General features: G+C 44.8%; 4 protein-coding genes across 4 annotated transcripts in view; 2 read left to right on the forward strand and 2 right to left on the reverse strand.

Annotated features, from left to right (window-relative positions):
* Positions 1–17,538, reverse strand: part of LOC122544526 (histone H1.3-like) — a 184,392-nt gene that overhangs the window by 149,574 nt on the left and 17,280 nt on the right. The window lies entirely within an intron of this gene.
* Positions 10,559–11,019, forward strand: LOC148135417 (histone H2B type 1-O-like). Its single transcript, XM_087984750.1, has one exon. It carries the CDS (start codon positions 10,574–10,576, stop codon positions 10,952–10,954), a length of 381 nt encoding a protein of 126 aa, XP_087840876.1. The 5' UTR covers positions 10,559–10,573; the 3' UTR covers positions 10,955–11,019.
* LOC122544579 (histone H2AX-like) lies at positions 12,110–12,515 on the forward strand. Its single transcript, XM_043683896.2, has one exon. The coding sequence runs from the start codon at positions 12,110–12,112 to the stop codon at positions 12,497–12,499; it is 390 nt and encodes a 129-aa protein (XP_043539831.2). The 3' UTR covers positions 12,500–12,515.
* LOC122544616 (histone H4) lies at positions 13,535–14,672 on the reverse strand. The gene has a single exon (XM_043683936.2). It carries the CDS (start codon positions 14,419–14,421, stop codon positions 14,110–14,112), a length of 312 nt encoding a protein of 103 aa, XP_043539871.1. The 5' UTR covers positions 14,422–14,672; the 3' UTR covers positions 13,535–14,109.

Here is a 17,538-nt window from a genome sequence, read left to right on the forward strand (position 1 = left end):
GCAGCTGAGAGCACTGCCTATTTCTGAAATCTGAATGTATTTTTCAATTTGTTCCTGCCAGACTCTGTTTCATGGATATGTAAATATAGCTATCAATTTGGACCTGTCAATATTTCCTGTATGAATATTTGAATCCATCTCTACTTGTAAATGTCAAAATACAGTTATAAATACATATTTGTCAGTCTCTACACTGTGAATGTGTGAGTTTATTGAGCAGTCTATCCCTGTCAGTTTCTGCTCTGTTAATCTGAGAGTGTCAGTAATAAATTTTGTATATTTCAGTCAGATCCTCCCTCAATCTCCTCTGCTCCAAGGAAAGCAAACCCAGCTCATATGGTCTCCCCTTTTGACAGAGACTTTCCAACCCACTGCATCCTCTCCAGCCAATCCCATCCTTCTAATTGTGTGGCAAACAGAACTGCACACAGTATTTGATCTGTTTTATAAAGTTGGAATAAGACTTCCTTGCTCTTATATTCGACAGCTCCGGAAAGCATTCTGTATGCCACCTTCAGCCTGTCTGCCTGTGCTGACACCTTCTGGGATCTATAGACTTGTACACCAAGGTCCCTTTTGTCCTCAGTACTCCCTCGGGACCAATCCTTCATTGTGTAATTCTTTCCCTTATTAGAACTCCCAAAATGCATTACCTCACATTTACCAGGATTAAATTCCATCTGCCATTGCTCTGCCCAATGTACTCAAACTGTAGCCTGAGACCACCCCCCTCACTGTCAATAACGCCACCAAAATTCATGTCATAGAGCAAAGAACAATACAGCACAGGAACAGGTCCTTTGCACACCAAGACTGCACTAAAATATTTAACACTTCCACATGAAAACTTCATCAGCAGGCTTAATAATTATATTTTCTATATTCACATCCAATTGTTAATATGTACTTAACAAGCAGCAAGGGTCCCAGCACTGATCCCTGTGGTTCACTGCTGGTCAGAGGCTTCCAGTCACAAACGCAACCCTCCACCATTATAGTTTGCATCCTGTCTGCAAGCTCATTTCAGCTCCAGTGTGCTTAAGACTCCAAGACCCAAGCTTGGACTGGTCTTTTATATGGGACTTTGGCCTTGTCAAAGGCTGAGAAGTGGAAAGTAGAATTAAACAGCAGGATGTGAAGCAGAATGGCAGGCAGAAACTAAGGCATACAGCCTACTCACTCAGTAAGGCAGAATGATACCATTGAACAAGCCACTCCAAGAACCCAGCCTGTACCAATTTGAAACAGTTCTGACAAGCAGACCGAAGGTCCGGTAAATGAATAACTCCAGCCACATTAAATGAAAGGGTAATTGTCCCAGTTACTGAACAATCACCAGGTGCTAGTTACAGCCCATTAATGCCCTAAAACAGCTGAAGGTGCAACAGCTAAAGTTATCTTATAGTACTCAGTTTCTTGAAATAAGTTTGAATATTAAGAAAAGGGTTCTTGTAAAGAGTCTTACCATCATCACCATATTTTTCAGCATAAAAAATAGGTGCATAATACCAAAGCATGAAGAGGAAAAGAAGCATTTAAACCTGGAAGGGAAGGTTAGCTAGCTTTAGGTAACGCCTTCTCTTATGCCCAGAACAAAATAGTTTGCTCACAGCCTATTAATCAGAGTACTAACTTTACACTTTGTAGCTAACTTTTTATAACAAGAATTAAAATTACAAGTCGATGCCAAGTAAGTCAAAACAAACTGTCCTTTGATTTTTCTTCATATATTCCCCATTGCCCTAATTATATCAGAGGAGCAATTGAACTTGATAAAATGGAATACAATGAATAACAACATTCACGCTGTCCTGAGAGACAAGCTAGCCTGAGAGAAGCCCAAAGGTGTATCACAAATAACTTTGGAATGTAAATGAATAGGATGAATAGAAAGATCGCAAGACCTTGAGATTAGTTTCCATGAAACTGAGAGGTCAAGGATCCTGGGATTGTCCAAAAAAATGCCCACCATTGATTAGGTGTCTCATTGAATAGGGTATGCAAAATAAGATCATTGTAATCAAGTTTCTGATTGTTATCATAAAATTTATTTTAAAAATCAGAGTGTGTCATGGACCTCTGTTCTGAGGCCTGTCTCTGAGGACGATCCTTTGGCCCTCTGCCTGCGCTAACCGGTTTCTGATTGAATAAACACCTACCACTTGCCTGAATGCTGCCTGCCTGCCTGCTGAGTCTTTCATCCCCAGTCGGAGCTTATGCTCCGACAAAGGCCTTACAGAAGTCCATATAAACCACATCAACTGCACTATTCTCATCAGAACGTTTCATTGCCAGGATTGGAGGGTTTGAGTTATAGAGTCATAGAGATGTACAGTGTGGAAACGGACCCTTCGGTCCAACCAGTCCATGCCAACCAGATAACCCAACCCAATCTTGTCCCACCTGCCAGCAACCAGCCCATATCCCTCCAAACCCTTCTTATTCATATACCCATACAAATGCCTCTTAAATGTTGCAATTGTACCAGCCTCCACCCACTTCCTCTGGCAGCTCATTCCATACCCATGCCACCCTGTGTGTGAAAAGGTTGCCCCTGAGGTCTAAGTTGAAACTTTATTGCTGGAACAGCACAGCAGGTCAGGCAGCATCCAGGGAACAGGAGATTCGACGTTTCGGGCACAGGCCCTTCTTCAGGAATGAGCAGAGAGTGTTCAGCAGGAGAAGATAAAAGGTAGGGAGGAGGGACTTGGAGGAGGGGAGTTGGAAATGTGATAGGTGGAAAGAGGTCAAGGTGAGGGTGATAGGTCGGAGTAGGGTGGAGGCGGAGAGGTCAAGAAGAAGACTGCAGGTCAGGAAGGCGGTGCCGGGCTGGAAGGATCCGGCTGAGACAAGGTGGGGGGAGGGGGGATGAAGAAACTGGTGAAGTCCAAGTTCATCCCCTGCGGTTGGAGGGTTCCCAGTCGGAAGATAAGACGCTCCTCCTCCGACCGTCGGGTTGTTGTGGTTTGGCGGTGGATGAGTCCAATGACCTGCATATCCTCGGTGGAGTGGGAGGGGGAGTTGAAATGCTGTGCCACAGGTTGGTTGGGTTGGTTCGTCCGGGTGGCCCAGAGGTGCTCCCTGAATCGCTCCGCAAGTAGGCGGCCTGTCTCCCCAATATAGAGGAGGCCACACCGGCTGCAGCGGATGCAGTAGATGATGTGGGTGGAGGTGCAGGTGAATCTGTGGCGGATATGGAAGTTTCCCTTGGGGCCTTGGAGAGAAGTGAGGGGGGAGGTGTGGGCGCAAGTGTTGCACCTCCTGCGGTTGCAAGGGAAGGTGCCGGGAGTGGTGGTTGGGTCGGTGGGGGGTGTGGATCTGACAAGGGAGTCGCGGAGGGAGTGGTCTCTACGGAAAGCTGATAGGGGAGGGGAGGGAAATATATCCTTGGTGCTGGGGTCTGTTTGGAGGTGGCGGAAGTGACGGCGGATGATGCGCTGTACATGGAGATTGGTGGGGTGGTAGGTGAGGACCAGTGGGGTTCTGTCCTGGTGGCGGTTGGAGGGGCGGGGCTCAAGGGCGGAGGAGCGGGAAGTGGAGGAGATGCGGTGGAGGGCGCCGTCGACCACGTCGGGGGGGAAATTGCGGTCCTTGAAGAAGGAGGCCATCTGTGTTGTACGTATTTTGAACTGGTCGTCCTGGGAGCAGATGCGGCGGAGACGAAGGAATTGGGAGAATGGGATGGCGTTTTTACAGGGGGCAGGATGGGAGGAGGTGTAGTCCAGGTAGCTGTGGGAGTCGGTTGGTTTGTAGTAGATGTCCGTGTTGATTCGGTCGCCTGAGATAGAAACAGAAAGGTCTAGGAAGGGGAGGGAGGAGTCCGAGACTGTCCAGGTGAATTTGAGGTCGGGGTGGAAGGTGTTGGTGTAGTGGATGAACTGTTCAACCTCCTCGTGGGAGCACGAGGTAGCGCCGATACAGTCATCAATGTAGCGAAGAAAAAGATGGGGGGTGGGGCCAGTGTAGTTGCGGAAGATGGATTGTTCCACATACCCTACGAAGAGGCAGGCATAGCTGGGGCCCATGCGGGTGCCCATGGCTACTCCTTTTGTTTGGAGAAAGTGGGAGGATTGGAAAGAAAAGTTGTTCAGGGTGAGGACCAGTTCGGTCAGTCGAAGGAGGGTGTCGGTGGAAGGGTACTGGGTGGTACGGCGGGAAAGGAAGAAGCGGAGTGCTTTGAGTCCTTCGTGATGGGGGATGGAGGTGTACAGGGACTGGATGTCCATGGTGAAGATGAGGCTCTCTTATATCTTTTCCCTCTCACACTAAACCTATGCCCTCTAGTTTTGGACTCCCCAACCCCAGGGAAAAACTTTGCCTATTTACCCTATCCATGCCCCTCATAATTTTGTAAACCTCTGTAAGGTCACCCCTCAGCCTCCGACGCTCCAGGGAAAACAGCTTCAGCTTGTTCAGCCTCTCCCTGTAGCTCAAATCCTCCAACCCTGGCAACATCCTTGTAAATCTTTTCTGAACCCTTTCAAGTTTCACAACATCAGACTGCAGAGACCAGAATTGCACACAATATTCCAACAGTGGTCTAACCAATGTCCTGTACAGCCACAACATGACCTCCCAACTCCTGTACTCAGTACTCTGACCAATAAAAGAAAGCATACCAAATGCCTTCTTCACTATCCTATCTACCTGCAAATCCACTTTTAAGGAGCTATGAACCTGCACTCCAAAGTCTCTTTGTTCAGCAACACTCCCTACGATCTTACCATTAAGTGTATAAGTCCTGCTAAGATTTGCTTTCCCAAAATGCGGCACCTTGCATTTATCTTAATTAAACTCACCCTTCCACTTCTCAGTCCTTTGAGTTATAGGGAGAGGTTGAACAGGTTGTTGCTTTGTTCCCTGGACTGTCGAAGAATGAGGTGTGGCCTTTGTATTGGTTGAAAAAATCATGAGGGGCATGATAGGGTGATAGACAAGGTCTTTTTCCAAATGTGGGTGCGTGCAAAAATAGAGGACACAGGTCTAAATAGTGGAAAAAAGATTTAAAAGGGACAAGAGGGGTTACTTTTCACATAGAGAGTGGTGCTTGTATGGAATGAGCTACCAGAGGAAGTGGAGGTGATGGGTACAATTACAAACTTTTATAGGGACCTGGATATATACAAGAATAGGACCAGTTTAGAGGGATATGTGCCAAAGCTGAACATGTGTTGCTGGAAAAGCGCAGCAGGTCAGGCAGCATCCAGGGAACAGAAGAATCGACGTTTCGGGCATAAGCCCTTTTTCAGGAATGAGGAAAGTTTGTCCAGCAGGCTAAGATAAAATGTAGGGAGGAGGGACTTGGGGGAGGGGCATCGGAAATGTGATAGGTGGAAAGAGGTCAAGGTGAGGGTGATAGGTCAGACTGGGGTGGGGACGGAGAGGTCACGAAGAAGATTGCAGGTTAGGAAGGCGGTGCTGAACTCAATGGATTTGACTGAGACAAGGTGGGGGGAGGGGAAATGAGGAAACTGGTGAAATCCGAGTTCATCCCTTGTGGTTGGAGGGTTCCTAGGCGGAAGATGAGGCGCTCTTCCTCCAACCGTCGTGTTGTTGTAGTCTGGTGATGGAGGAGTCCAAAGACCTGCATATCCTTGGTGGAGTGGGAGGGGGAGTTGAAGTGTTGAGCCACAGGGTGGTTGGGTTGGTTGGTCCGGGTGTCCCAGAGGTGTTCTCTGAAATGCTCCGCAAGTAGCCAAATGCTGGCATGTGGGACTAGCCATGATATGGAGGTGCCAGTGTTGGACTGGGGTGGACAAAGTTAAGAATCACACAACACCATTTTCTCGTACAACAGGTTTATTTGGAAGCACTAGCTTTCAGTGCACTGCTCCGTCATCGCTCTGAAAACTAGTGCTTCCATGTAAACCTGTCAGAGAATGATCTGGTGTTGAGATTTTTAACTTAGGATCTCTGCTCAGCACTAACAACTCAGACCAATGGATCTATTTCTGTGCTATATAACTGTATGACAGTCTGAAGGCCACACCTTGATATCATTATTCCCAGTTAGACTCTGCACTATTGGAGTTGCAAAGGTCCATTGCTTTTACCTCCTTGACTCTGAAGAACAGCACAGAACCTTTCTGTGACCATGTGTTCTGGTTTCACTTGCCTGTGAATCTTACAGACACAAACAGTCAAAGAAAATAAGGTCTTTCCCATTCACTTCAGGAAACATGAACTGAAAACTCTCTCCTTTACAGCAAACATTTAAACTGCTCAGTAACACAACGCAGGAGGATTGATGCAATCCTTCCTGTATCATAACAATTATTCCATTCAAAAATGTGTTTTATACATAAAATCAGTGTGTGTACACAACAGTCCGAGTAGTCAGCATTAAATTTTAGTTTCCAAGTTTTTCACTGGACAACATAGCTCTAATCTGTTGACTGTCTGTCACATTTGAGCAGAGTTTTGACGGACAATGAACCATATCCAAAGTCCCATTGAATAGCACAGACTGACAGATAGAAAGTACTTTCTGAGTACACAAACGGTACAAGTGAATGGAAGAAACAAGATTAGTTCTGTACTCACAGAAGAACAAACAGTTGCAGATTGCACCAATTATTGTCCTTATTTGTGTAATGAAGGACTTGAAGGAAACTGATAATTTCTGGACATAACAAAGAGTGTGATGGTGCCAATAACTTGCAACATACAGAGATACTGTCAGGTTAGTAGGTCTATAGGCAAAAATAGAAAAGTCATGACCTCAAAGATGTCACAGTTGGGAGAACTAGCATTTCAGTAAACAAGTTATACAGGACAGTGTGAGAGTGAAGGATGTCAGTCCCAGTTTAAAAGTGAACTTCCTATAGCTTTTAAATTCGTGGTATCACCTTAGTCGAAAAGTAAATTCTACTTCTTTATTAGAAAATACTGAACCTATTGCATGTTCACAATTTATTCCACTTAAGTAGGGAAAGAAGTAATTAAAAATTCCAACTAATTATTCATCCAATTATCTCTCCATGGCTTAAACTTGCTGTCTGGCTCTCTGACTGCATGTAATTCATGTATCAATTCTTTTTATCCAGACTGGAGGAATTAAATAGCAGCTAAGCATCAGATTGAAACAAATATTGCAAGTTAATTTGTTTCCACAAAAAGAAAGTAGAACAAATCTCAGACAAAATGACTGAATAAATACTTTGTTTTCAAGTAGTCCAAAGGAAAATCAAACATTTACATGAAAAGGTACACATTCAGACAGATACCCAGAGATTATTAGGCACAGAATGAAGAAACTCTCACACTGGTCTTGTTATAAATGTGTGAACAATAAATTCAAAGTACACATTCAGACCAGAGACTGACCAATTCAGAAAATAACTTACAATCATAAACAATACCTTTGAATAAAAGTTGTGGAAATTATCCAACCTGCTTTAGAGTGCCAGAGATTGACAATGATATAAAAAGTGTCACTTTAATTTTCAGTACAGTGGTTCTCCAGTCCAGGTAGAGGTCATTCAGCCCACAGGCCTGCAACAATTTACCAAAGCACATCCCACCCAGATATAGACCCCCTACCCCCATAACCACATCTTTAACATAGTTAACCCACCTAGTCTGAACATTGCTGAATATTACAGGGCAATTTACCATGGCTAATCCAGCTAACCTGCTTGTTTGGTCTGTGGAAGGAGAGCAAACTGTTACAAAGACGTGAGTATAACTACCTTTAAGCCAGTTGAATTGGACAGCACCAAGTGTTCTGAAAAAAGAGTAACATTTGGTCAAACAACTCAAGTAGCTGCTTGACTGGAGACATAAACAAAATTGAATTCAACCAATCAGTTTAAATTATATCCTGAAAATACCAAATTCCAATCCAGTTTGAATTGAGTATATTGACAATCTTATAAACCAATAATACAGTCCGATGCTCTGGAGGTACAAGACTGGGAAAAAATGAACAGTTGGGAGAATTGCCAAGCCACCATCATGTAAAAAGACTGCCTGAAAAATAACTCTCTTAAAAGTACCTTTATTGATCAGTGACCTGTGAAGCACAATCCCCAAGAAGAACAAAAGACAGGAATACAGAAAAGTACTGAAAGCTCCTGGTTTTGAGGTATGAAGTTTTGTTTTGTAAATCTTAATCAGGAGTTCTATTGGACGAGTATTATAGAAGATAGGTTCGAGGAAGGAGTTGTAAATAGTTGTTATTTAATCACTCTCTGTTATACTTTAATAAATAAAGCTGTTAATCTTTAACTAGTTCTTGGCCTATTGAACTTTCACAGATTACTGCATGGGATAAATCTTTTCTGTGTTGCTGGTTTTAAATTAGTAAAGAGGTTTGTTGGACAAAACCAATGCAGACATGGGGAGAATATCTGTGTGCAGTTTGCCAATGAGCCAAGGCTGGAATTGAACTGGGTCCCTGGCACCAGTGTGCCACCATGCTACCCTGACATGGATGGCGAATGATAAAATCTTTTGCATGTTGAGCAACAGAGATTTGAAGTAAAAAGAGCTCCTGCAGTTTGTGGCAAGTGTCATGTTAAACAGAGACTAATATTGTAAGTACACTAATTTATTCACAAAGCACACGCTGAAAGGTACCGATACTTTCAAATGCACTTATTCATTCATGTAGTTGAAACTCAGGTTCAGAATGAAAACTGCACTCAAATATTCACACTGCCGAAACCGACAGGTATAGATTTAAAACAATGTTCTCATATTCATTAAAATAAAACTGACAGGTACATTTTGATAGCACTCAGTGGGCGGCATGGTGGCACAATGGTTAGCACTGCTGCCTCACAGTGCCAGAGACCCAGGTTCAATTCCCGCCTCAGGGGACTGACTGTGTGGAGTTTGCACGTTCTCCCCGTGTCTGCATGGGTTTCCTCCCACAGTCCAAAGATGTGCAGGTCAAGTGAATTGGCCATTCTAAATTGCCCGTAGTGTTAGGTAATAAGGGGTAAATGTAGGGGTATGGGTGGGTTGCGCTTCAGCGGGTCGGTGTGGACTTGTTGGGCTGAAGGGCCTGTTTCCACACTGTAAGTAATTTAATCTAATCTAGCACTCATATTCTCAGAGCTGAGTACACACAGAATTCTCATTTTTCTTTTTGTCTTCTGCTTTGAGACAAACTGACAAAATCCTGAAATAAATTAATAACTGGAGCATATAACCTGCAATTGCATGACAGAAATAGGAGGCAAAATTCACCTTTCACTTTATCTCTAACTTACTGTGTGCTCACAGATCGCATACTGACAGATTCAATTACAAGTCACTGTGACATAACAGGGATGGAGTAAAAAAAACACATTCATTTCATCTGAAGTTAGAAATGTTGAGATATTTGCTCTCTCACATGCCAGTGATTGACAGAAACTGAGTAAAAACAAGATTAGAAACAAAAAACTGGCAGTTACAGAATGAAATACGGAGTCAGTTGCAAAACAATGAATTGTTAGGATACAATGCAACTATTCACTGGTGAGAAACTGACATGAACAGTGTAACGTCAGCAGTAACATTGTTATTGCAAATTCCGCAAGGTACAAGATATTGCCTCTTGCCAAATGCTACAGTTATAAATACAAACTTACTGTCAAATCGCAGAAGTTGATTGTAAGGATTTGCTGTGGAGGGGAGGGAGTCCTAGCTGAGACTGTCTAAAATGGTGTTTGGTCACACTCAAAATTGTAGATACTAAATGAGACACATTCTTATGTTAATGACTGACACCTACAGAATAAAAAACAACAGATTACACTTCAGAAGGTTTAAGTTACAGTCCAGTAACATATTGACATGTAAGGACTGTGAAATAGAGTAAACAAAAATGCTTTACCTCCCAGGCACAGATTGGAGGAACATTTCCAAGTGAAAGGCAAATGGTGTAAAGTTTTACAGCTTCCATCAGTGTTTGGTGGATACAGAATAAAACCTGTCTTGCAGTAACACTAATTGACTATTACACAGAGGACCACAGCCTCGATGGATAGGTATTGAATTCATGCAAAATGTCCAAATAAGGACTCGATAGATACAAAGTTCAAGTGAGACATATATAGCATGCTAACGGTTGCTGGTTAACAGGCATTCGTATGAGACTGAGAAATGCTCTAAATGTTGTGGTTCTGTTCGCCGAGCTGGGAATTTGTGTTGCAGACGTTTCGTCCCCTGTCTAAGTGACATCCTCAGTGCTTGGGAACCTCCTGTGAAGCGCTTCTGTGATGTTTCCTCCGGCATTTGCCTTCCACTCCCACATCATCACAACAACGAGCAAAAGGAAACCGAGCCATTACCACAGTCGCTTTCTGTATCACAGACACAAAACAAATCTCCCTCAGTCAGACTGACAGGAACAGAATCACCATCCACTTCACATTTCGTTGCAGATTCTGACAGATCCACATTGGATCCCACTTTACCCAATCACAGAAACTGAGTGTTTGGGAATGACTCCGGGTAAACTACCCAATCAGAAACCAGGCTTTCCCCCATCCCTCATTAGCATTGCTGACGTCGTCAGTCTATAAAAAAAGGAACTCCGAGCCCGCTTTCCCTTATTCTGTGTCTGAGAGTGAGCGGCGCTATGGCTGATGAGAAGAAAGCACAGCAAGCCTCCAAGAAGGGCGCGAAGAAAATCATCAAGAAGGCGCCGGCGAAGGGCGGTAAGAAGAGAAGGCGGTCCAGGAAAGAAAGTTACTCCATCTACATCTACAAAGTGATGAAGCAGGTTCACCCCGACACCGGCATCTCCTCCAAGGCCATGAGCATCATGAACTCGTTCGTCAGCGATATTTTCGAGCGCATCGCGGGGGAGGCTTCCCGCCTGGCCCATTACAACAAGCGCAGCACCATCAGCTCCCGGGAGATCCAGACCGCCGTGCGGCTGCTGCTGCCCGGGGAGCTGGCCAAGCACGCCGTGTCGGAGGGCACAAAGGCGGTGACCAAGTACACCAGCTCCAAGTGAAGGACCGCATTGCACTGAGACAAAACACACATCCACAACCCAAAGGCTCTTCTAAGAGCCACCCACAACTTGTCCTGAGACAACAGAACCAATTCTTTAAGGGGTGTTTCTTTTAGTTTGCATGTGATTCATGATGAGATGTTTTAAATTTTCGTCCTACATTCACTTTTATGGTTGCTTTGCAATTGGATATTTTTGACGAGGCGTTTTTAGTCACGTTTGATTTTATCAGTGCTTTGCAAATTAAACCGTCCCTTCTCGGTCTGTTGCGAGAGCAGATTACACGTAAGGGAGTCATTTTTCATCTCATTTGTTCAACTTCCTAAAAGCCCTGGTGGAATGTTAAGTTTTCACCCTGGCAAACCAAACGAAAGTGCCCACAGCTTTCAGTCACACAGATTGATGTATTTTACCCCTTTTTTAACATTGCCAAGGCGCGGGTTTAATCCGATTTTTCAGAATGCAAAAAGTAAAGCACTTTCTGCTGTCGGGGAGAGGCTTTCAAAGTGAACCGAGAAAACACCAAAACAGCTGCCGCACTGAAATGTGAAATTTGGTTTTTGCTGAATCTGATCGAGAGCGACGAGGGAGGGCGATTTTAAAATATCGACCAAACACCGTGTTCGCCATTGATACTGAGCTGGAAGAACGTTGTGTGCCGCGTTATCAACATACCGGGGTGCAACTGAAATGTGAAAAGACAGTGTATAGCCTGTTTTGTTTCAGCTCGTCACAAGGGTTAGAAAATTGCCCATTCTCCAGATCAGAAATGGAAAGATGGAGGTGGGCAAATGAGGGAGAGACAGATCGTGTCACGGATACATTCATAAATAAAAGTAAATTAGCATACGAGTAGTAAGTGTTTTTAAACGTCCTCGGGTTTTTTTTTGGTATTTCATTTTTCAATCTAAAACCTCTTCCTTTGTAAATTGGCGGGCTTTTCAAAATGGAAAAAAGCGGTTGATGATTTGCCATGTCCTGTCCGGATTGGGGACTGAGGCACATATCAGATTTGAAATTGAAACAACATTAGGAGGGGCTGAACAATGGGACCAATCAGCAATGGCCGCCCCACCATTCCTCCCGAAGGTATAAGAGGCCGCAATGTGGGCGGATTGTAGTATTTTCTCTGAAATTGCTTGTGAGTTCGTGACTATGTCTGGGAGAGGAAAGGGCAGTGGGAAAGGTCGCGCCAAGGCGAAGTCTCGGTCGTCCCGGGCTGGCCTGCAGTTCCCGGTGGGCCGTGTTCACAGGCTCCTGAGAAAGGGTAACTATGCTGAGCGTGTGGGTGCCGGAGCGCCGGTCTATCTGGCTGCGGTGCTGGAGTATCTGACGGCTGAAATCCTGGAGCTGGCCGGCAACGCGGCCCGGGACAACAAGAAGACCCGCATCATCCCCAGGCACCTGCAGCTGGCCGTGCGCAACGACGAGGAGCTCAACAAGCTGCTGGGAGGGGTGACCATCGCTCAGGGCGGGGTGCTGCCTAATATCCAGGCCGTGCTGCTGCCCAAGAAATCCGGCTCTGCGGCAGCCGCTAAAAAGTGAAGAGTTCTTTCTTGAATCTGACAACCCAAAGGCTCTTTTAAGAGCCACTCACAGCATCTGTGAAATGAGCTAAACTTTCAGTCGGATTGATTATTTTCCTCGCCTTTGTACCGGACATCAATAAATTCCACGCTCCATTTAATTGGATACTGTCACTGTCTTCGGGAGCAGAGGAAGAATTTGTCATAAAATGTGATTGTCAGAATGTTCTGAATGACAGGATTATTTTCTTGAACGGTCACTGCTTGAGTGATCTCTGTGTTTTGTTATAATGTCCTATGAGTTTAGAATATCTCCGATCTGGTTTGACCTCACATTAGATTCACATTTCCTTTAAGTGCAGTAGGAAGAGCTGGTTTGACCCAGTGCAGTAACGGGTTAGTCGCTGCAGGAGACAGTAAGGAACGGTCCCTGACCCTCTGCGTTTTATTTTCTGCTCAGTTCCTATCCAGTCTGTTATCCCCTGCCTCTGGAGAGAGAGAGCAGATTGAACACCAGTGAAGCATATTTTTCAACTATAAAGGCGGGAATGGGGTAAAGTGAGATTGTCTGATCTTTAATTTCGTATTTGAAAAAAAACCCATCAACGTGTAGTTGCTCATGTATTCTTTGTAAAACTTGCTGCTCTTTTATACGTCATGGCGGGCAATTTTAAATTTGAAAAGAAGCCGTTGATCTCTTGGCGCTATTTTTTTCCCTGTCTCTCCTGCCTCCGCCTCACCACAAGCCATGTTAACGCAAACAGTCATTGAGATGTGTAAGATATTTGTGGAAAAACCACAATACCAAAATTTGATGTTAAAATCACACTTATTACTATACTTTTTTCATAAATTCCGCAATCCCTGATTGAATCTGTCATTAGCATTTCTATCGGAAGTTAGTTAAAAACTAATGTCCCCATCGCTTCCTACTCTCTCTGGACGAGGAAGCGAACCTGTATCTGCCGTGAATCAATCGAAAGCCCGCAGATTGAAACATCTTAAAAGCTAACACTGTACACCGATAAAATTACAGAACCGCACTTTATCAATACATTTTTATTTCATCCAGGTTATTACTTGCCCGAAGACAATATCTAATCGCAGTGTGAACGGGCAGATGGAAAGAACGCGCCATTAAGACATCCGTAGGCTCCCAGAAACAAAACTGACCAGAGTATGATGTCTGGGAAATATAAATACTACAGTATGTAACATTAATGTCTGGATTGCAAAATAAATAAAAACATTATTATTCATGGCGTGGACAGCCAAGTATATATTGATATTATTACCGAGACAGAGGAACGAAGGTTACTGGGAGAAATATCAGCTATGATAGAATTGTAGAACAAACTGGATGATAAAATGGTGTAATGCTGCTATATCTTACAATTACAAGTCAGCATGCGATTCATAGTGAACCAACGTACAGAACACGGTATTAGTAGTTTCAGGATTGAAATAATTTTATAATCACGATATATGTAAAATTACCGTCAACAGTACGCCATCCCCTCCCCTCCCTATGCGCTGCCTTCCCCGTCCTCAGGTCTCCGCTCTCTATCGGAGGGTTTGGGTGGCTCTGAAAAGAGCCTTTGGGTTCGCTGGAAAAGGGTCGCTTTCTGTTCAGCCGCCGAATCCATAGAGAGTGCGGCCCTGGCGTTTCAGAGCGTACACCACATCCATGGCGGTGACCGTCTTGCGCTTGGCGTGCTCAGTGTAGGTGACCGCATCCCTGATCACATTCTCCAGGAAAACCTTCAGCACCCCGCGGGTCTCCTCGTAGATCAAGCCCGAGATGCGCTTGACCCCGCCACGGCGAGCCAGGCGCCGGATGGCTGGTTTGGTGATGCCCTGGATGTTATCACGGAGCACTTTGCGGTGCCGCTTCGCTCCGCCTTTTCCCAGGCCTTTACCTCCTTTACCTCTTCCAGACATCACGCTTCTTCACTCCAATCGCTGCCGAATGAGAGCCGAGCTGCCTCCCCTTCCTTTTTTATACAGCCCAGCCCGACCTGACTGAGAAAGGGCTGACAGAGAGTGAGGGGCGGGTCCGGAGAGGAAACTGAGTGACAGACAGAACAGGGAAATGGCTTTGATCATCCAGCTCCGCCTCCAGCTCACTCCCGCCCCAACTGTATCTGGGACTGAACCTTTTCTCCCCAACACTGACTGTTCCTGACCAGAGGAGCGCATGCGTGAGGCCCTCCCCCAGCGCTGCCATTGAGGGGCATTTACTCAGTGAGTGCAAGAGGTTTGTTTAAAACATACCGCAATGGAGAGATCAGCGCCCAGGGAAGCGAGGGAACAGCAGGCTCCTTCCAGCAGCACATCGGGATGGGAGCCTGGGACACAGAGGGGGCTCCGAGACCGGGATTGATTCGGGGTGAGTTCAGGGAGAACCGGGGGCTGTTTGTAAGAGGCCGAGCGGAGCAGGAACTGGTCCCGGAACTTGGAGCGAGCGGGAAGAGAGAGGCCTTTCTCGGGCTGTGTGTGGGCCTGCTGAGGGAGGGAGGAAGCTGCTGTGGGACATTCTTGTGGATTTAATCCCCTAAACACTGATGGAAATTCATTATTTGGCTTCTGTTTCACGCTGTTTGTTGCGAATAGACATTGAAATAAAGGACAGTAGAAACAAATGTGATAATCCTGTGAATGATAAATGTAGCTGGCACTGGATAAATGTCTCTATGTGAAATCGTGCCCCGTATTTGTTTTTCAACGGTTAGTGCATTGGGAGCTGGACATTGAACTGTGGAATCATGACATTTGTGGAGCTGTGCATATGTTGGTGAGTTTATTTTATCTAAGTGAAATGTTTTAAAATTTGGGAAACCGAAGAAGACTGGAAGGAGCTCAGGGCTCGAGTGGAACCAGGATCAGCTCTGTTCACCTTGTCCTGTTCCAAAACAAAGAATTATAATGATCAGACCCGTGGTTCTGTTTGATTTGCTGGCTTTAAATAAAAAATCTTAAGCATGAAGAACTGAATGTTACATTGATGTTGCCAATCACAGTTGATGTTGGTTTACTTGCCTGTGTTCTTTCAGGCAAGTACTCAAAGGACCAAGACAATGTAATATTCCCTCGGTACTGAGCCAAGTGTGACCAGCTGCTTCGAACAAATAGCAGGTATGTTACTGCTGTCACAGCGAAGAACATCCTTTCCACAGTCAGAGTGGATTGACTCAGACTCATATTGAGCTCCATTTCCAGATATGTTCAAAGTCAAACACCACCGATGAAATGGAAGTTACTATCTATTTAATCTCTCTTCTAAATGCATCTCAATTTTAGAGACTTCTGGATATAGGTTTGCTCGCTGAGCTGTAAGGTTTGTTTTCAGACAGTTCATCACTACACTAGGTACCATCAGTGAGCCTCCGGATGAAGCACTGATGGTATGGCTCACTTTATATTTGTGTGTTTAGGTTTCCTTGGGAAGGTGACATCATTTCCTATGGTAACATTGAGTCATAGAGATGTACAACATGGAAACGGATTCTGTGGTCCACTCGTCCATGCTGACCAGATATCCCAACCCAATCTAATCCCACCTGCCAGCACCTGGTCCATATCCCTCCAAACCCTTCATTTTCATCTACCCATCCAGATGCCTTTTAAATGCTGCAATTGTACTAGCCTCCACCACTTCCTCTGGCAGCTAATTCCATACATGTACCACCCTCTGGGTGAAAAAGTTGCCCCTTAGGTCTCTTTTATATCTTTTCCCTCTCATCCTAACCGATGTCCTCTAGTTCTGGACTCCCCCACACCAGGGAAAATACTTTGTCTACTTATCTTATCCATACCTTTATAAAAATCTATAAGGTCACCCCTCAGCCTCCGATGCTCCAGGAAAACCGGCCCTAGCCTATTCAACCTCTCCCTATAGCTCAAATCCTCCAACCCTGGCAACATCCTTGTAAGTCATTTCTGAACCCTTTCAAGTTTCACAGCTTCACAGCATCTTTTGGATTGGAAGGCAACCAGAATTGCATGCAATATTGCAGCAGTGGGCTAACCAATGTCCTGTACAGTCGCAACATGATCTCCCAACTCCTCAATACTCTGACCAATAAAGGAAAGCATATCAAACACTTTCATTATCCAATCTGCCTGCACTCCAAGGTCTCTTTGTTCAGCAACACTCCCTAGGACCTTACCATTAAGTGTATAAGTCCTGCTAAGATTTGTTTTCCCAAAATGCAGCACCTCACATTTATCTGAATTAAATTCCACCTGCCAATTCTCAGCCCTTTGGCCCATCTGATCAAGACCCCGTTGTAATCTGAAGTAGTCTTCGCTGTTCGCTACACCTCCTATTTTGGTGTCATCAGTAAATTTACTATCTATACCTCCTATCCAAATCAATTATATACATGACAAAAAGTAGTGGACCCAGCACTGATCCTTGTGGCACTCCACTGGTCACAGACCTTTAGGCTGAAAAACAACCCTCCACCACCACCTTTGTGCCAGTTCTGTATCCAAATGGCTAGTTCTCCCTGTATTCCGTGAGCTCTAACCTTGCTCACCAGTCTCCCATGGGGACCCTTGTTGAACACCTTACAGAAGCCCATATATATCACATCTACCGCTATTCCCTCATCAATCCTGTTTGTTACTTCTTCAAAAAAACTCAATCAAGTTTGTGAGTTTTGATTTCCCACACACAAAGCCATGTTGACTATCCCTAATCAGTGCTTGCCTTTTCAAATACATGTACATCTTGTCCCTCAGGATTCCCTCTAACAACTTGTCCACCACTGATGTCAGGCTCACTGGTCTATAGTTTCCTGGCTTGACCTTACCACCTTTCTTAAACAGTGGTACCACGTTAGCCAGCCTCCAGTCTTCTGGCACCTCACCTGTGACTATCAATGAAACAAAAATTTCAGCAAGAGGTCCAGCAATCACTTCTCTAGCTTCCTACAGAGTTCTATGGTATACCTGATCATGTCCTGGGGGTTTATCCACCTTTATGCATTTCAAAACAGCCAGCAATTCCTCCTCTGTAATATGGACATTTTGCAAGGAGTCACCATCTATTTC

The sequence above is a fragment of the Chiloscyllium plagiosum genome, unplaced genomic scaffold, assembly GCF_037043375.1.
Source record: "Chiloscyllium plagiosum isolate Xiang-an unplaced genomic scaffold, Cpla_swu_hap1 HiC_scaffold_49, whole genome shotgun sequence".
Taxonomy (NCBI): Eukaryota; Metazoa; Chordata; class Chondrichthyes; order Orectolobiformes; family Hemiscylliidae; genus Chiloscyllium; species Chiloscyllium plagiosum.

Bases quoted from the DNA above. Each gene is read 5' to 3' on its own strand.
- LOC148135417 (XM_087984750.1), top strand. From the start codon at position 10,574: ATGGCTGATGAGAAGAAAGCACAGCAAGCCTCCAAGAAGGGCGCGAAG.
- LOC122544616 (XM_043683936.2), bottom strand. From the start codon at position 14,421: ATGTCTGGAAGAGGTAAAGGAGGTAAAGGCCTGGGAAAAGGCGGAGCG.
- LOC122544579 (XM_043683896.2), top strand. From the start codon at position 12,110: ATGTCTGGGAGAGGAAAGGGCAGTGGGAAAGGTCGCGCCAAGGCGAAG.